Genomic DNA, 21,843 nt, shown 5'->3' with positions numbered 1-21,843 from the left:
TAACAGGACATTTGGTCTCCATGACTGATTGATTGTAAAAGGACATTTGGTTCCCATGACTGATTGTAAGAGGACATTTGGTCTCCATGACTAACTGTAAGAGGTCATTTGGTTTCCATGATTGATTGTAAGAGGATATTTGGTCTCCATGACTGATTGTAAGAGGACATTTGGTCTCCATGACTGATTGATTGTAAGGGAACATTTGGTTCCCATGACTGCTTGTAAGAGGACATTTGGTCCCTGTGACTGATTGTAAGAGAACATTTGGTCCCCAGTGGTGAAATTCACTACACATATCTATAAAACACATGATGTCATGCAGTCGTTGACCAATGTCATTTGTTTGTTACAGATATATGAGAATTAACTGAATTATTTCACTATTGGCACATCACAACAGCATCTCTTTAAACTACCTCAGCAGTGGTAAATGCATATTTTTCATGTACATTTTAAGCAGGAGGTATACTTCCTGCCTTTTTGATAACTTTGAAGTAATACTGTACATGGAATTTAAATTTTATTTATTTACATCAACTATAGTAAGAGATGGAAGATCTCTTCAATAAGACTTAAAAAATATTAGCTAATTTTCTGCAGTGTTGCAAAAAATACAAATCCTGTAACAGTAAACCTCATGTTTATTTGCTTTACTTTCGATACAATAACAAATCATAGGCTTTATTGGGTCCATTTCGTGATGCATGAATACTCTGTTCTAGAAATATAGAGAGGATTTTTGATAGCTCCTTACTAGACGTGCCTTTCTGTTGTCATAAAGCAATCAATGTGCATTAACATACTTTGAAGTCTGAGTTACTCTGACAGTGATTTATTTCATTCTGCACATTTGACTTTACAAACACAAGTGAATGAGAAAAGGAAAATGGACATCATTAGATATACCTGGAATCCTGCATGCATGCTTCTCAACAAAAGGAAAAAATAAAATAAAGAATATATCATAGCATGTAATCTATACAACCTTTAAAGTCTGAATTGCATGGTGTCATCTCTCATCTGCATGCATTTCAATTTTCTGTTCTACAGTGATCTTCATCGGTTCCTTGCTCTGGCATATGTAAGTACATTCTTTAGAAATTCTTTAGATAGAGGACTCAGTAAAACATCATATAGTACTAAGTAAAACTCTGTAATCTGTTTAGGTCTGGTGATCAACTCTTATAACATACTGTGTCACAAATATGTTAATGCCCATCTCAAATACCCCTGTGATATAGAGATAAAACTGATTATGTTGTCCCAGCTAATACACGTTAAAGTATTCATTCTCCAGCAACCCACTTAACCCATTTCAGGGTGATGAAGGAGTCAGAACCTATCCGAGTACTCTGTGAATACAGAGTAGGAATTCTAACCCTGAATGGGGTCCCAGACTGTTATACAATGACACACACACACACACACACACACACACACACACACACACACACACACACACACACACACACACACACACACACACACACACACACACACACACACACACACACACACACACACACACACACACAAGCACATACAAACTCACTCACACATGGACTGCATTCCTAGAAGTAATTTGGATTCATGCTAATTCACTTATGGCACACTTTTGGGATGTGGAAAGAAATTGATGTGAACAGAAAAAAAAAAAACTTACATGGTGATAGGGAGAAGGTGTAGACTCCATTGAACAGACAATCCAGTTGAGAAATGGGGAATGAAACACCATAAAGAAGCAATGCTAAAGACTGTACCACCCAACTAAGTCTTCATGAAAATTTATGTAGGGGTTATAGTTGTCGTCATCTTCAGACTGCCACTCGGATGTATGTTCTCTCTGTCCCTCTTCCTCTTTTTTGCACTATATTTTGCTATGCAACTATCAGCTGACACCAGTTCCTCTCCCCACCCACTGGTTATACTAGACTCTGTAGGCCTCACCAAGACTTACTGTGATCATGCTCTGTGCCAGTGAGGAGATCAAAGTGTCCTGTTGCAGTGTTACATTGCTGCCAGGGGGTGTTGGCTTTAAGCCCTAGCTTTCCATTTTCCCTTTTTGCACACCTGTGTTTCCAATCAGCAAATGTTAAATGATGTGGCAACATGTGGCATATTGTCCTGTGGCATATTGTTCTGCCTACACGGCAAGTGACCTAATGTCCCCAGCCTATTCCCAGGTAGATCAATGCCTACTTATGTATTCCCAGCCTCCACCAAGGATTTTACATGAGGGGTGTCATGGCCCCCATCCCCCATCGACATGCTCATCCTTTTCTTACCACTCCTCAAGTACCCAAACCACTAATAGAACCAGGGTTCCTGGGCTACAGCAAGGGCTTTATCCCTCTACACCATGATACAGCACTTTTTTCACTTATCAAGGGCTTTATCCCTCTGCACCATGGTACAGCACTCTTTTCACTTATCAAGGGCTTTATCCCTCTACACCATGGTACAGCACTCTTTTCACCTATCAAAGCAATCATCTAGCCATAAGGTTTAGAGTTGACTGGATGTTGGTCACACAGCATGAGCATGTCCTTTTGCAGTGTCCATGAAAGTAAATACATAGATCTGTATGTTCATGTGTACATTTTCATGAAGTCTATTTTCTGAGTATCTATAATACCAGCTTAGAATACAGAGCTTACCTTTCACAATATTGTTTATTTTGAAGGTTGAATTTATAGGTTGGTCTAACAGTGCGTGATTAATTTTGCAGGTGACAGATGTGTTTATTCTTGCTACAACAGTGATGTTGCTTTGTACTTGGTATGCCATACTTCCATTATCTGAACTGACTTCTGATTTGGATCCCAGGAGTTCAATCTCATTCTCCCACCATGTAACATTGACCTCTGGTGGGTAAAATCGTACAGCTCTACAGCTTAATGTTACATTTGTATGAAGCAGGACTCTCTCAGTTGGCCCAGAAATTGATGGAGGGGAAGGTTTTCCTTAAAGAAATGAGAAGATAAGAATTAGTGTTCAAAATACAAACAACAAAGTCACTTACTACAGTGTTATGACAACATTATTTATTGTGGATAGTCAAATATGGTAATGAACTAAATAATATAATGTTATACATCTATTCACACTTTAAATACAGAGTATAACAACCCTCAGTCATCAATCATCAAAACTGAATAGATTTATATCTTAATGGTGTGATGTATAATTGGGAAACATGGGTCCACTTTCAAATATTGAAATTCCACAACTTCAAACCTCTAAATATCAAAGCCCAGAGGATCGAAGTTTTAGAATCTTGAAACTTGCCAATGGAGATCGCCGTACAGTGCGTAACGGGAACTTTACTATTCTCTTCACTGTAGTGCGATCTCAGAGTTGGTATATTTAAGTAGCAGGGGGTGTGGGTGCAAAAATGTGACTTCTGCTGTTTTATCATTTTAGATTATTTTTTCGTTTTGAGATTCCAAAACTTCGATCCTCTGGGCTTCGGTATTTAGAGGTTCAAAGTTGTGGAATTTTGATATTTGAAAGTGGACCTGAAAACATACATACCAGCAGCTGGAACTTTCTAAGCTGTATTGCCGGATAGTGGTAAGAGTTACAAACATGCCATGTATTTAATTAGAAAAACAATACCACGGAGGACAAGTCTGGGAAAATGATATGAAGCACTGCAAATGTGGGTGCTTCAATCAGCTCTATGATGACCTTGGTGGGACGGCTGAGTTGTAATCATGGGTTTAATGTAATTCAGAAATAATCATAATTAGCGATCCTCGGCTGGGGTGCCTTCTGTGCGGAGTCTGCATGTCCTCCCTGTGGTCGCGTGGGTTTCCTCCGGTTGCTCAGCTTTCCTCCCACATCCCAAAAACATGCTGTAGGCAGATTGGACACACTAAATTAGCCCTAGGTGTGAGTGCGTGCATGTGTGTGCCTTCTGTGGAAGGGTGGGCGCTGGGCTGGCAACTCAAAACTGTAAAATTCCACTGCCAATCATGAGCGGACGGTGATCCACTGTGGCGACCCCTAACCGGGAAAAAGCCGAAAGAAGAAGCATATGTCTGAATAGTTGTACATCAGGACTATCCCACACACCCATATGACCTGTGACCTCCTATCAGTCCTGTACTACTTCCTCTGTAAATGCGTGTGCAAATAACAGTCAGTTATGGAGTAATAACATAAATGAAACACATGATAAATTTCACACTGTTATCACTTAGATAAAAATCACTTTTTGAAAGGGTTACTCAAAATGTTAAAAAAATTAACAGCATTTAGAACAGTGCATAAAATATTTTATAACTATATACACTGTATATCTAAAAATTAAATCCAGCACAATGAACATGTAGCTTCTCTGATACCCAGACACAAATATCAATGATACACACAATGTCAACAAACACAAACTGCAGCACAATGAACATGTAGCTTCTCTGATACCCAGACACAAATATCACTGATACATACAATGTCAACAAACAGAACCTGCAGCACAATGAACATGTAGCTTCTCTTATACACAAACATAAATATCAATGATACACACAATGTCAACAAACACAAACTGCAACAAAATGAACATGTAGCTTCTCTGATACCCAGACACAAATATCAATGGGATCGACAGTGTCAACAAACACAAACTGCAGCACAATGAAGATGTAGTTTCTCTGATACCCAGACACAAATAGTGATAACCACAATGTCAACAAACACAAACTGCACACAATGAACATGTAGCTTCTCTGATACCCAGACACAAATATCAATGATGCACACAATGTCAACAAACACAAACTGCTGCACAATGAACATGTAGCTTCTCTGATACCAAGACACAAATATCACTGATACCCACAATGTCAACAAAAAACTGAGCACAATGAACATGTAGCTTCTCTGATACCCAGACACAAATATCAATGATACACACAATGTCAAAAAACACAACCTTTAGCACAATGAACATGTAGCTTTTCTGATACCCAGACACAAATAACAGTGATATCCACAATGTCAACAAACACTAACTGCAGCACAACGAATGTGTAGCTTCTCTGATACCCAGACAAAAATATCAGTGATATCCACAATGTCAACAAACACAAACTGCACACAATGAACATGTAGCTTCTCTGATACCCAGACACAAATATCAGTGAACCCCACAATGTCAACAAACACAAACTGCAGCACAATGAACATGTAGCTTCTCTGATACCCAGACACAAATATCAATGATATACACAATGTCAACAAACACAAACTGCAGCACAATGAACATGTAGCTTCTCTGATACCCAGACACAAATATCAGTGATACCCACAATGTCAACAAACACAAACTGCACACAATGAACATGTAGCTTCTCTGATACCCAGACACAAATATCAATGATACACATGTCAACAAACACAAACTGCAGCACAATGAACATGTAGCTTCTCTGATACCCAGACACAAATATCACTGACATCCACAATGTCAACAAACACAAACTGCAGCACAATGAACATGTAGCTTCTCTGATACCCAGACACAAATATCAGTGATACACACAATGTCAACAAACACAAACTGCAGCACAATGAACATGTAGCTTCTCTGATACCCAGACACAAATATCAATGATACACACAATGTCAACAAACACAAACTGCAGCACAATGAACATGTAGCTTCTCTGATACCCAGACACAAATATCAGTGATATCCACAATGTCAACAAACACAAACTGCACACAATGAACATGTAGCTTCTCTGATACCCAGACACAAATATCAGTGATATCCACAATGTCAACAAACACAAACTGCAGCACAATGAATGTGTAGCTTCTCTGATACCCAGACACAAATATCAGTGATATCCACAATGTCAACAAACACAAACTGCAGCACAATGAACATGTAGCTTCTCTGATACCCAGACACAAATATCAATGATACCCACAATGTCAACAAACACAAACTGAGCACAATGAACATGTAGCTTCTCTGATACCCAGACACAAATATCAGTGACATCCACAATGTCAACAAACACAAACTGCAGCACAATGAACATGTAGCTTCTCTGATACCCAGACACAAATATCAGTGATACCCACAATGTCAACAAACACAAACTGCACACAATGAACATGTAGCTTCTCTGATACCCAGACACAAATATCAGTGATATCCACAATGTCAACAAACACAAACTGCACAAAATGAACATGTAGCTTCTCTGATACCCAGACACAAATATCAGTGATAACCACAATGTCAACAAACACAAACTGCACACAATGAACATGTAGCTTCTCTGATACCCAGACATAAATATCAGTGAACCCCACAATGTCAACAAACACAAACTGCAGCACAATGAACATGTAGCTTCTCTGATACCCAGACATAAATATCAGTGACATCCACAATGTCAACAAACACAAACTGCAGCACAATGAACATGTAGCTTCTCTGATACCCAGACACAAATATCAATGATACACACAATGTCAACAAACACAAACTGCAGCACAATGAACATGTAGCTTCTCTGATACCCAGACATAAATATCAGTGATATCCACAATGTCAACAAACACAAACTGCACAAAATGAACAAGTAGCTTCTATGATACCCAGACATAAATATCAGTGATATCCACAATGTCAACAAACACAAACTGCACAAAATGAACAAGTAGCTTCTATGATACCCAGACACAAATATCAGTGATAACCACAATGTCAACAAACACAAACTGCACACAATGAATCTTGTAGCTTCTCTGATACCCAGACATAAATATCAGTGAACCCCACAATGTCAACAAACACAAACTGCAGCACAATGAACATGTAGCTTCTCTGATACCCAGATATAAATATCAGTGAACCCCAAAATGTCAAGAAACGCAAACTGCAGCACAATGAACATGTAGCTTCTCTGATACCCAGACACAAATATCAATGATATACACAATGTCAACAAACACAAACTGCTGCACAATGAACATGTAGCTTCTCTGATACCCAGACACAAGTAGCAGTGATATCCACAATGTCAACAAACACAAACTGCACACAATGAACATGTAACTTCTCTGATACCGAGACATAAATATCAGTGAACCCCACAATGTCAACAAACACAAACTGCAGCACAATGAACATGTAGCTTCTCTGATACCCAGACACAAATATCAATGATGCACACAATGTCAACAAACACAAACTGCTGCACAATCAACATGTAGCTTCTCTGATACCCAGACACAAATAACAGTGATATCCACAATGTCAACAAACACTAACTGCAGCACAACAAATGTGTAGCTTCTCTGATACCAATACACAAATATCAGTGATACACAATGTCAACAAACACAAACTGCAGCACAATGAACATGTAGCTTCTCTGATACCCAGACACAAATATCAGTGATACCCACAATGTCAACAAACACAAACTGCAGCACAATGAACATGTAGCTTCTCTGATACCCAGACACAATATCAATGATACCCACAATGTCAACAAACACAAACTGCACACAAATATCAATGATACACACAATGTCAACAAACCCAAAATGCAGCACAATGAACATGTAGCTTCTCTGATACCCAGACACAAATATCAGTGATACACACAATGTCAACAAACACAAACTGCAGCACAATGAACATGTAGCTTCTCTGATACCCAAACATAAATATCAATGATACACACAATGTCAACAAACACAAACTGCAGCACAATGAACATGTAGCTTCTCTGATACCCAGACACAAATATCAGTGATATCAGCAATGTCTTCAGGCTTTGCTATACGATGTAGTCAATTTCACTTTTATGAATAAAATAACTCCTACATTGTAGGTTATACTTTTTTTGTATGGATAACTAAAATGAACTAGTTATATTTTAAATAACAGATTAACACCTAGAATGTAGGCTGTTACACATTTATTGGTGCAGAGTAAGCAATGAGTACACTGACAACAGACAATGAGGTGTTAACTTAGCTCTATGATTTCAGTTTTATATCAAGTGATTGGGTTACTTACAGCTTAGTAACCATAATAATATAATATTGTTTTTGTAGAATATAAAACAAATATGAAAAAAGAATAAATTCTTTTGATGGTTGCCTTGTACTTGGAAAAGTATAAAGTGGACAGATTAAAGCTTGGATTTCTAGGTCTCACTTTGTGACATGTTTATTTCCTATACAGAATTGCTTCCGGTATGATTTCAATTTGTAAGTTTGTAGTGGTTCAAACTTTGTTTTTATTTATTTATTTATTTTTATTTTTATTTTTGCTTTTATCTCAGTTGGAGTGTGACCATGATGTTAAAAGAAATAGTGCAAGGAAGAAGCCCACCAAATTATTCAAGAAGCAGGCTTTGTCCTCTGCAAGAAATGTTTTTAATTAGTTTCATTTAGCTGAAGATTTGACTGGCTTGTTTTGTATGGTTGAAGAGTCATAGATTCACAGGGGCTTTATTAAGCCTAGCATTGCATCCCAAATGTATGCTACTACCTAATATAATAACAATCCTAACCTGTGTAGTTCTAGCTCACATTACATCCTACCAAGGCTCCACAGTCACATGCCCCAACAACTTCCACTGTACTCTCTCAATACCCTCCCTCAAACATTTTCATTATAACTACACAACCCCTGCCACCAAAAACATCCTCCCAATACACACACTCCATTATCAAACACCTAACACACTCAAAAATAAAATAGCCCTATGATACCATAAGGAATTCACTATGTATATAAAACATATCCTAAACACCCTCTATAAACTAGCCCTCAGTGGAGGCATCCATCCAAACCCTGGTCCTCCCAAATCCAACCCAACCACAAACCCTAGTCCAAGCAACCCCTCCCCCCACAACTCAACTCCTAGCCAACAAAAAAAAACAACAGACCTACTTATAATGTCCCTAAACATCAGAAGGATATGCAACAAAATCCAAGAACTACATGCCAGCGTAAGCATATATTCCCCAGATATTCTCTTCCTAACTGAAACCTGGCTCAAACCTCACATCAGAAGTGAGGAAATACTTCTACCTGAATAAAACATCCTTCGCATAGACAGAGTGTCCAAAAAAGGAGGTGGTGTAGCATTGGTAATTAAACACCATCTCAATATTCAACTCCTGAACACATCTGCCCCTCACCACAACAATGAAGAAATCCTTTATGTCAATCTCAAACTAAACCCAAACAAAACAATCAATATCATAGGATGCTATTTCCCACCAGGGCAAAATATTACACCCCTAGAAAATCTCTTGAGCTGGGCTACTCTATCTCTACCCCAGGAAACCATCATTCTCGGTGACTTTAACATCAGCTGGCTATCCTGTAATAACAATCTCCCAACCATTCACCTTAATCTCCATGGGTTCACTCAACTCATCCAATCCCCTACCTGAATCAACAAAAACCTTAACAATCATACCTTACTTGACTAGATCCTAATCAACAAAGCCCCTCACTCTTACCTAGCAGGCTGCTTACCTGACAGTCTTAGTGACCACTCCCCCACTTTCCTAATTCGGCACCACACAAACAGGCTCAAGCCCATTACCCAAAGGCAAAGGCAAATACGGAGAAGTCCAATTTCAACACCAACTCCTTCATCTCCTCCCTGCAAAAAAATTAACTGGTCACCACTAAAATACCTCAACCTAGATGAGGCTGTCCACTTCTTCAACAGTACCTTCCTTTCCATCCTAAAAACCCATGCTCTTGTAAGAAATGCCAAAGTCAGATCCAGGCATGCTGCATTTTTACAAAAGACCACCAGAACCCTAATGAAATCCAGAGATAAGGCCTGGGAGCACTGGCGACTAACAAAAAATAACTCAGATAGGCAATCATTCCTTGAATTGCGCAATAAAGCCAAAAAGCAAATAAAATTAGACAAATCCCTCTACTATAAATCCACCCTAAACTCTACCAACCACAACCCTAAGCAATTCTGGTCCACTATTAACACTATCCTCCACCCAGGGAAGGTTGATACCCCCCAGCCGTCCATTCCCCCCTCCTCCAGCAGTATTGTTGAATCCTTCAACGAACACTTCACTGAAACTATAACATCACTAAACAAACAACACTTCCCTACAACAGCACCCCAATTCCTAACCCTAAACCCCCCACTCCACTTTTCTTCTTCACCTCAGTACCTACCTCCAACATAAAAAGACTATTGTCAAAACTTAAACCCACCAAACTCGCAGCTGACAACCTCCCTTCTGAATACTTGAAAATTGCAGCTGATACACTAGCCTACCCAATTTCAATTCTTATCAACCGTTCCATAACAGAAGGCAATGTTCCCTTGATATGGAAAATATCCCACATTATTCCCCTCCACACAAGCATCTCTTATACAGTACGCAGATGACTCTACTCTCATCTGCTCTGCCCCACTCTGCCAGAACTACAACAAATCACATAGGAATCATTTTCTTCTGTAGAAAGCTGGCTATCCAATGATCAGCTCCTACTCAACCCAAGTAAGACAAAACGTCTACTGTTCCAACCTTCCAAAGCCACCCAAAACACCCCCACTTCAACCTTCTTGCCAAATACAATACCATCATCTCTCCATTAGAACACACAAAATTACTCGATGTGGAAATAGACAATAAACTTAGATACGACACCCACATATCTCTCACAATAAAAAAAGTTCACAAGAAACTCAGTGCATTATTTTGAAGCCGCCATTTCCAAACCAAGGTGGCTAGAATCTCCTGTAATGTTTTTTATTATTGCTGCAACTTTGTATCTCTATTTATCATGTACATGATGTGGAGCTTTTCTCCCCAGGCATCCGCTGAAAAAGGATCTGCATCCAGTCGGAATTTCCCGGTAAACAAATGTAAATAAAATAAAAATTTTGACAAGTTTAGGAAACCTAAGAGTATTCTAATGGTTATATGTAGGCTAGGTCTTGTGGTGTCAAGCATTTACAGGCTACCTCTGTCCATTAGGGACATAGGTGCCAGGCCAGGGGTAACTTTCCATTTCCTATCCACTGGTCTAAGTTACTCTTGAATTGGGTTAGAGAAGAACTCTGCTTCACACAGATGGGAAGCCTGCTCCATAGAAGGGGTAGTCTCTGAGACACATACCTGTCCCACTAACATACCTTCTTTATGTTGCAAGCAAGGTTTAAATTCCTTAAATGGGCAACTCTGATGCTATTTATTTTGCAGATATGCAGGATATCCATCAGTGCAAGATCCAAAAATGCCCTGTACGCTGGGCATAGATCACCCCTCAGCGGTCTGTAGGAGACCAAGTATAGGGATAGGACTTTGAGACAAACCCCACTGGGCATGTTGTTGATGACCTGTATCCTTTTTGTGAGGAACCTCTGTAGACATTCCAATTGTTTCATGTGCCTGGTTAGGCAGATACTGATTGGGGGTGTTGTACTCAGGAATTGGTCTGATGAGGGACCAAATACAGTGAAACAATGAATTTTTGGGATCTAGATGTGATATATTTGTTTAAGTTGTGCAGCATAGAATGATTTCTTTACTACTGTAGCCACATGATGGTCAGAGGCCTGCTGTCTACATGTATACCCAAATCCCTGGCTACTGTGTCTACTCTTAGGGGTGTGTTATCAGTGAGGTAGTTTCCTGGGGTACTCAACTTCCCAAAGGGTACTATATGTACATTTCTTGACATCGAGTTTTACATTGTGGCTCTGGTACCATTATTTGTCTAGTTCAGCTCCTCTTGGAGGATATTAGTGTCTTGGGAGGATTCCGTCACTGTGTCTAGTTTACAATTTTCTGCAAACCTGGTAAGCCAGAGGCCCCTGACATTGAGCATGTACTGAAAGAAGTAGATGCCAAAAGGGAATGGATGTCAAAAAGGAACAGACTCGAACAGAGCCCTGAAAGACTCTGCTAGTGACCAGACTCTTTGCGGAGGTGGACTCCCCTATGCTCACTTCTTGGCTGTGATCTGAGAGTTCTACTAGAATGAAATGTGGTTTAAAGAAATCAACAAGGTTTGCTAAAATTGACCATATTTAGTAAAGCCATGCTGGTATAAGCCAAGTAATGGGCCTTTTTACTGTCTTCTAAGATGACCAGAAAATAGTTACCTGGCAAATAAGTAAGATTTATGTCTTATTAATTAATAAGTCCTTTTTTTCTACCTTTGAGAATAGGCACCTCACTGGCATATTTCCATAAGACACAGTAGTTTGACAATAAGGTACTGTACAAAGACATAAGTGATGGAGTAACAGATTTAGCTGTCTTTATAATATAGCATCCTGGAATTTACTCATGGTCAGAGATTCTATTGGAGTTAATTTTAAGCAATAATAATGTTTAAACCGTATCTTCTGTAATACATGAACAAATATCATTATTTTCATCTAGTCTAATGTCTACAACTTGCAGATTACTCGTCGGCAGCTAAATGTTCGAAAAGTAATTATTGACTACATTTGCCAAATCAGGGTCATCATAGACTATATTACCCTCATTGATAATTGGTCCTGTTTTGAATCTTTTCTCTTGATGGTGTTTTTCAAAGAGAAAAATATGTTTATATTTTTTCATTTCAGAAACATTCTGCTTATAGTTGGTTTTAGCTGTTTGTAGTGAACTATTTAGAGGCTTACAAACTTTATTATATGCTTTCTTTGCTAAACATGAATCACACTTTCTATTAGCATAATCATGGCACTGAATTCAGTACAAAGCATTAAGTGCCTCTCAGTAGAGTTAATCTCTAGTCTCATGTTAATGCCTAACAGCATCTACCACAATACAATTTTTCACAGCTTTAAACTATGTTATATAGTTTGCTATCACACAGAAAAGTCAAAGTATGGCAGACTAAGCTAACAGCTTTTAAAGAACTTCATTTATCAGATGGTCACTTTGCTTCTGCCTCCCATCTGTGTGGCTGTGCTAAGTGCTTTACAGCTTTCAAAGCTGTAAAACAATTTACCATCTCATCCATTCTATGCTCTTTTTCTGTAGTTCATGGAGTAGGTAAACCTTAATGAACTACAAAGAATTATGATTGGATCACTCTTATTATAGCTATTCATTATATGTTCTCAAAATGCATGTCAAAATGCACCTCCCAGGCTTCTGTTACACTGCTCTTAAGGTGAATTTCTTGACATTCATCTTTTGAACACATAAGAAGGGTTTTGTGATCAAAAACCCAGACATAATCATGTATTTGTTACTGGATCCCAGACATAATCCTGTGTTTGTTACACAGGTTTCATTGCTGTTATGCAGTATACTGGATCCCAGACATAACCCTGCTCTTGTTACACAGGTTTCATTGTTGTTCTGCAGTATACTAGATCCCAGACATAATCCTGTGTTTGTTACACAGGTTTCATTGCTGTTATGCAGTATACTGGATCCCAGACATAACCCTGCTTTTGTTACACAGGTTTCATTGTTGTTCTGCAGTATACTTGATCCCAGACATAACCCTGCTCTTGTTACACAGGTTTCATTGCTGTTGTGCAGTATACTGGGTCCCAGACATAATCCTGTTTGTTACACAGGTTTCATTGCTGTAGTGCAGTATACTGTATCCCAGACATAATCATATGTTTGCTACACAGGTTTCATTGCTGTTATGCAGTATACTGGATCCCAGACATAATCCTGTGCTTGTTACACAGGTTTCATTGTTGTTATACAGTATACTGGATCCCATACATAATCCTGTGCTTGTTACACAGGTTTCATTGTTGTTATGCAGTATACTAGATCCCAGACATAATCATGTGTTTGTTACACAGGTTTCATTGCTGTTATGCAGTATACTGGATCCCAGACATAATCATGTGCTTGTTACACAGTTTTCATTGTTGTTATGCATTATACTAGATCACAGACATAATCCTGTGCTTGTTACAAAGGGTTCATTGCTGTTATACAGTATACTGTATCCCAGACATAATCCTATGTTTGCTACACAGGTTTCATTGCTGTTATGCAGTATATTGGATCCTAAACATAATCCTCTGCTTGTTACACAGGTTTCATTGTTGTTATACAGTATACTGGATCCCATACATAACCCTGCTTTTGTTACACAGGTTACATTGTTGTTCTGCAGTATACTAGATCCCAGACATAATCCTGTGTTTGTTACACAGGTTTCATTGTTGTTATGCATTATACTAGATCCCAGACATAATCCTGTGCTTGTTACACAGGGTTCATTGCTGTTATACAGTATACTGTATCCCAGACATAATCCTATGTTTGCTACACAGGTTTCATTGCTGTTATGCAGTATACTGAATCCCAGACATAATCCTCTGCTTGTTAAACATGTTTCATTGTTGTTATAGTATACTGGATCCCAAACATAACCCTGCTCTTGTTACACAGGTTTCATTGTTGTTTTGCAGTATACTAGATCCCAGACATAATCCTGTGTTTGTTACACAGGCTTCATTGTTGTTATGCAGTATACTAGATCCAAGACATAACCCTGTGCTTGTTACACAGGGTTCATTGCTGTTATACAGTATACTGGATGTCAGACAAAATCATGTGCTTGTTACACAGTTTTCATTGCTGTAACACAGTATACTGGATCCCAGACATAATCCTATGCTTTTTACACAGGTTTCATTGCTGTATTGCAGTATACTAGATCCCAAACATACACAGGTTTCATTGCTGTTATGCAGTATACTGGATCCCAGACATGACCCTGTTCTTTTTACACAGGTTTCATTGTTGTTCTGCAGTATACTTGATCCCAGACATAACCCTGCTCTTGTTACACAGGTTTCATTGTTGTTATACAGTATACTGGATCCCAGACATAATCCTGTGCTTGTTACACAGGTTTCATTGTTGTTATGCATTATACTAGATCCCAGACATAATCCTGTGTTTGTTACACAGGTTTCATTGCTGTTATGCAGTATACTGGATCCCAGACATAATCCTGTGCTTGTTACACAGGTTTTATTGCTGTTATGCAGTATACTGGATCTCAGACATAATCCTGTGCTTGTTAGACAAGTTTCATTGTTGTTATACAGTATACTGGATCCCAGACATACACAGGTTTCATTGCTCTTATGCAGTATACTGGATCCCAGACATAACCCTGCTCTTGTTACACACGTTTCATTGTTGTTATGCAGTATACTAGACCCCAGACATAATCCTGTGTTTGTTACACAGGTTTCATTGCTGTTATGCAGTATACTGGATCCCAGACATAATCCTGTGTTTGTTACACAGGTTGTATTGTTGTTATGCAGTATACTGGATCCCAGACATAATCCTGTGTTTGTTACACAGGTTGTATTGCTGTTATACAGTATACAGGATCCCAGACATAATCTTATGTTTGTTACACAGGTTTCATTGCTGTTATGCAGTATACTGGATCCCAGACATAATCATGTGCTTGTTACACAGGTTTCATTGCTGTTATGCAGTATACTGGATCCCAGACATAATCCTGTGTTTGTTACACAGGTTTCATTGCTGTTATGCAGTATACTGGATCCCAGACATAATCCTGTGCTTGTTACACAGGTTTCATTGTTGTTATGCAGTATACTGGATCCCAGACATAACCCTGCTTTTGTTACACAGGTTTCATTGTTGTTCTGCAGTATACTGGATCCCAGACATAATCCTGTGTTTGTTACACAGGTTTCATTGTTGTTATGCATTATACTAGATCCCAGACATAATCCTGTGCTTGTTACACAGGTTTCATTGCTGTTATGCAGTATACTGGATCCCAGACATAATCCTGTGTTTGTTACACAGGTTTCATTGCTGTTATACAGTATACTGGATCCCAGACATAATCCTGTGCTTGTTACACAGGTTTCATTGCTGTTATGCAGTATACTGGATCCCAGACATAATCCTGTGCTTGTTACACAGGTTTCATTGCTGTTATGCAGTATACTGGATCCCAGACATAATCCTGTGTTTGTTACACAGGTTTCATTGTTGTTATGCAGTATACTAGATCCCAGACATAATCCTGTGCTTGTTACACAGGGTTCATTGCTGTTATACAGTATACTGGATCTCAGACAAAATCATGTGCTTGTTACACAGTTTTCATTGCTGTAATGCAGTATACTGGATCCCAGATATAATCCTGTGCTTGTTACACAGGTTTCATTGCTGTAATGCAGTATACTAGATCCCAAACATACACAGGTTTCATTGCTGTTATGCAGCATACTGGATCCCAGACATAACCCTGCTCTTGTTACACAGGTTTCATTGTTGTTCTGCACTATACTTGATCCCAGACATAACCCTGATCTTGTTACACAGGTTTCATTGTTGTTATACAGTATACTGGATCCCAGACATAATCCTGTGCTTGTTACACAGGTTTCATTGTTGTTATGCATTATACTAGATCCCAGACATAATCCTGTGTTTGTTACACAGGTTTCATTGCTGTTATGCAGTATACTGGATCCCAGACATAATCCTATCTCAGACATAATCCTGTGCTTGTTAGACAGGTTTCATTGTTGTTATACAGTATACTGGATCCCAGACATAACCCTGCTCTTGTTACACATGTTTCATTGTTGTTATGCAGTATACTAGATCCCAGACATAATCCTGTGTTTGTTACACAGGTTTCATTGTTGTTATGCAGTATACTAGATCCCAGACATAATCCTGTGCTTGTTACACAGGTTTTATTGCTGTTATGCAGTATACTGGATCCCAGACATAATCCTGTGCTTGTTACACAGGTTTCATTGTTGTTATGCAGTATACTAGATCCCAGACATAATCCTGTGTTTGTTACACAGGTTTCATTGTTGTTATGCAGTATACTAGATCCCAGACATAATCCTGTGCTTGTTACACAGGGTTCATTGCTGTTATACAGTATACTGTATCCCAGACATAATCCTATGTTTGTTACACAGGTTTCATTGCTGTTATGCAGTATACTGGATCCCAGACATAATCCTGTGCTTGTTACACAGGTTTTATTGCTCTTATGCAGTATACTGGATCCCAGACATAATCCTGTGCTTGTTACACAGGTTTCATTGTTGTTATACAGTATACTGGATCCCAGACATAACCCTGCTCTTGTTACACAGGTTTCATTGTTGTTCTGCAGTATACTAGATCCCAGACATAATCCTGTGTTTGTTACACAGGTTTCATTGTTGTTATGCAGTATACTAGATCCCAGACATAATCCTGTGCTTGTTACACAGGGTTCATTGCTGTTATACAGTATACTGGATCTCAGACAAAATCCTGTGCTTGTTACACAGTTTTCATTGCTGTAATGCAGTATACTGGATCCCAGACATAATCCTATGCTTTTTACACAGGTTCATTGCTGTAATGCAGTATACTAGATCCCAAACATGACCCTGCTCTTTTTACACAGGTTTCATTGTTGTTCTGCAGTATACTTGATCCCAGACATAACCCTGCTCTTGTTACACAGGTTTCATCGTTGTTATGCAGTATACTGGATCCCAAACATAATCCTGTGTTTGTTACACAAGTTTCATTGCTGTTATGCAGCATACTGTATCCCAGATATAATCATGTGCTTGTTACACAGGTTTCATTTTTGTTATGCAGTATACTAGATCCCAGACATAATCCGGTGCTTGTTACACAGGTTTCATTGCTGTTATACAGTATACTGGATCTCAGACAAAATCCTGTGCTTGTTTCACAGTTTCCATTGCTGTAATGCAGTATACTGGATCCCAGACACAATCCTGTGCTTGTTACACAGGTTTCATTGCTGTAATGCAGTATACTAGATCCCAAACATACACAGGTTTCATTGCTGTTATGCAGTATACTGTATCCCAGACATAATCCTGTGTTTGTTATTGGATCCCAAACATAATTCTATGTTTGTTATTGGATCCCAAACATAATCCTGTGTTTGTTATACAGGTTTCATTGCTGTTATGCAGTGTACTGGATAACTGTAAGCTTTCACTAGGATGAGGAATCAACAAGGAAGCAAAAGTGTTGGAAAAAATATGTCAGCCATTTTCCAGAAATAGGTCAGTCAAGGTCCTAACATTCAGGCAATACATTCCCCTCTTTACTTACCCCTAGGAATGCACTCCAAGGTGCTGGTAACAGTTTCCTACCCCCTTTCCCACACATCTGGGAATCCTTGCCATTGAAGATATAATGACTTCCTTCTGTAACCAACATAGAAAACATCTGAATTGTGAAGCCTCCTGTTAGTGCTGTACAACAGGTAGCATAACTTAAACACATTCCTGTCCCCTTAGACTCTAATTTTCTTCACACTGTAATGTATTATTCCACAAATGAAGTCTCCTGCATGCCAACCTCCTCTTTCATCTTTCCCACCCATCCCTTCACTCTACATTGGGCTCAGTTCAGACAGGTTACATGTGTGTACCTTGCAGTAACTATTTCCAACTTAGAGACAGTCCTGCCATTGTGCTTCAACAAAAAGATGCATAGCAATGTGATGGATTTTCTTTACATCTGTGCTAAATGTTAATGAGGCATTCTGTGGGTGAGGCATATGCTAACTAACCATATGCTCCACCCCAGAAATACCTAAAATAAGACATTTATGTAGCTGTGTAAAATAAACATGGGCCACTTGTGTTCAACCACAAAGGTAGAAGAAGTACAAGGGAGTTTAGAGGATAGGTTGTGTTGTGGAAGGGTTGTGTATGTGTGTATCTGTTGGGCTGCATGTGTGAGTGTGTGTGTGTGTGTGTGTGTGTGTGTGTGTGTGTGTGTGTGTGTGTGTGTGTGTGTGTGTGTGTGTGTGTGTGTGTGTGTGTATGGATGAATGGGTGAGTATGTCTGTGAGTGCAACTGGAATTGTGTGCATGTGTTAGGGGGCTGTCACATCTCCCCTTAGACTAGTAAGTGAATCTTGCAATATTGTGGAGTGGAGAACATGAGATGCCAGGGATATTCTTCATATCATGCCTTAGAGGCAGTTAGGGGGAAAAAAGAGAAAAAATTTGCAATGTGAAGGATGTGGGTCAAAAGAAAGACCAGACACCAGGGATAAGTCTTTACAGTGTGCCCTAAAGAAGATTCAAACCCTGTACCATTGCACTGAGGATAGTAGTACTCTGTGCTACCACTAGACACAAGGGATACTTGAAAATATTGCCCAAGTTTAAAAAAAATGTAAAGTGAGAAGGCAGGAAAAGGTTTCAAACTCTGCATCTTTTGCACAGAATGCAGCAGTAGCACCGACTACTATACTAACTAACCCATTTGTGTTACTAAGTTCAGCAAAAGGTTTCAAACTCTGCATCCTTTGCACAGAAAGCAGCAGTAGTTTGCACAAGCAGCAGTAGCAGTGACCTACTACACTATTTCAAACTCTGCATCCTTTGCACAGAAAGCAGCAGTAGCATTGAACTACTACACTAACTAACCTATTTGTTTTACTAGGTTCAGGAAAAGGTTTCAAACTCTGCATCTTTTGCACAGAAAGCAGCAGTAGCATTGACCTACTACACTAACTAACCCATTTGTGTTACTAAGTTCAGGAAAAGGTTTCAAACTCTGCATCCTTTGCACAGAAAGCAGCAGTAGCATTGACCTACTACACTAACTAACCCATTTGTGTTACTAGGTTCAGGAAAATGTTTCAAACTCTGCATCCTTTGCACAGAAAGCAGCAGTAGCATTGACCTGCTACACTAACTAACCCATTTGTGTTACTACGTTTTTACATAATAAGAAGTATGAAGATCCAAACTCTGATATGAACCAAGGCTTGTAACAGTCCATGAGCTACCAGGAAAGATACCTGTAAGCTGCAACAGCAGGAGTGTCTGTCCTGTGATACCAGGGACTGACAGCTGAGAAGGATGAGAGAGTGTCCATACTGGGGGAAGACTTTAGTACAAAGCTGGGAGGAACACTAGGCAACACCAGGGAAATATTTAAACAATTACTGACACTCATTAAAAAGTTAATAGAGTGACAAGTCTAGCATCACTATGCAGCTGTACACACACCACCAAGAATGCAGCTCTAATATCTGGCATTATTGACTGAATGCAAAGACTGCAAGCATCCATGATTTACAGGGGGAGAGGGAATACATAAAGTGATACATGAGAGACATTGTGTCAACTCAGAGACAGGCAAGAGGCATGCTTTGTGTGTGTGTGTGTGTGTGTGTGTGTGTGTGTGTGTGTGTGTGTGTGTGTGTGTGTGTGCGTGTGTGTGTGTGTGTGTGTGTGTGTGTGTAAGTGCCTGTGTCAATGAAATGCATCAGCTGCCACTGTTCACCTCCACAGAAAAGTGCTGAACTGCAATTAAAGAGGTTATGGGTAATTCAGAGACATGCATATTTGCACATTAGTACTAGGCTACCTGTCCTTGTGGACTATTTTCAATCTAGGCAGTTATTCCAGCTGAGAATTAAACCCTCTATATTTTGTCTGGAAGACAAACCCCTTAACCATTACACCAACCCCAAAGCATGTTTGGTATGGGTAACATATCTTTGAATCTCAGATTGCCACATTGTGTAAACAGCTCCCTTTTACTACAGCTCTTACTATGAATGGTTGGGTTCATTCTGAATCTCTGGGTTTGACTTTTCCTTTCCTCCTACCTTACTTCTCCAGGATTACTGAATACTATATACTGTATACATATCTTGAATATTTAAAGTCTAACTAGCTAGGTAGTGTGGTCCTTTATCCCTTTTCAGCCATAATACAGGTGTGAGGAAGAGAATTACACAAGTGAGAAGAGACTGAAGAATGACAATATAGTGACATATAGTACAAGATGCAAATTTACAGTTAACAGTCTGAAAGCTACAATAATTCAAAACATATGTTGGTCAAATAAAAGGTATTATATCACCTCTGTGTGGAGGAGCATTGCATTTTTTTAGTTTTTAATTTGTTTAATTTGTTTAACTTTTTCTACAAAAGTAGAAGAAATGAAAATGTGTATTGAAAGTGAGCTTAAATGTTAAAAAGTGTAACACTGTCACAAAAAAATACTTTTTATTTCTTTTTTTACTACCAAAATAAAAAAAATGAAATGTGTTCTGAAACTGAGCTTAAATTAAATGCAAAAAATGCAATATTATCACATTTAGGAGGCAAACCATCCTCCCCAGCATATAGCAATGACAATGCCACCCTTCACAATGAAAATGTAGTTAGAGACATGGAAACCTGGGTTGATAATTCCCTCTCCTTTGACTAATATTGGCTTAATGGTTCAGGTCATAAACTCATAGATACAAGATACAGGGTTTGATTCTGACGTTTGGTTATTAGCTAGATGTGTAATAGTCTGCAGACAGATAGCCTAGTATTTACCTATAAATATGTAGCAACAGTTGTCAGGAAATCCTTCTAAGTATTGCAGCTGATTGCCAAGGGAGTATCATCCAGATAAAAAGAGATTAATGTCTCATTGTATTCTGTACTTATTAAATCAGTTATAGAATACAAAGCCAGTCTTTGGGATGTACCTCACCAGGTATACTGAACAGTGGTGCAGCTGATCACCAAGGGAGTATCATCCAGATCACAAAGGGTTAATCTGTACTTATTAAATCAATTATATAATACAAAGCCAGTCTTTGGGATGTACCTCACCAGGTATACTGAACAGTGGTGCAGCTGATCACCAAGGGAGTATCATCCAGATCACAAGGGGTTAATGTCCCATTGTATTCTGTACTTACTAAATCAGTTATAGAATACAAAGCCAGTCTTTGGGATTACCTCATCAGGTATATTGAAATGTTATAAAGACCCTAGAGGT

General features: G+C 38.9%; 1 protein-coding gene across 1 annotated transcript in view; it reads right to left on the bottom strand.

Moving 5' to 3' along the window:
- Positions 1–2,529: 2,529 nt before the first annotated feature.
- LOC122810817 (tyrosine-protein phosphatase non-receptor type substrate 1-like) overlaps positions 2,530–21,843 on the bottom strand; it is a 157,620-nt gene continuing 138,306 nt past the window's right edge. Inside the window, exon 3 of the mRNA XM_044082376.1 lies at positions 2,530–2,966. Coding sequence (XP_043938311.1) covers positions 2,530–2,966 — 437 coding nt within the window. The remainder of the gene's footprint in view (positions 2,967–21,843) is intronic.

The sequence above is a fragment of the Protopterus annectens genome, chromosome 9.part0, assembly GCF_019279795.1.
Source record: "Protopterus annectens isolate FY-2018-M chromosome 9.part0, PAN1.0, whole genome shotgun sequence".
Taxonomy (NCBI): domain Eukaryota; kingdom Metazoa; phylum Chordata; order Ceratodontiformes; family Protopteridae; genus Protopterus; species Protopterus annectens.
Note: the sequence above shows the minus strand (reverse complement) of the source record. Positions and strands in the feature narration are given on the sequence as shown.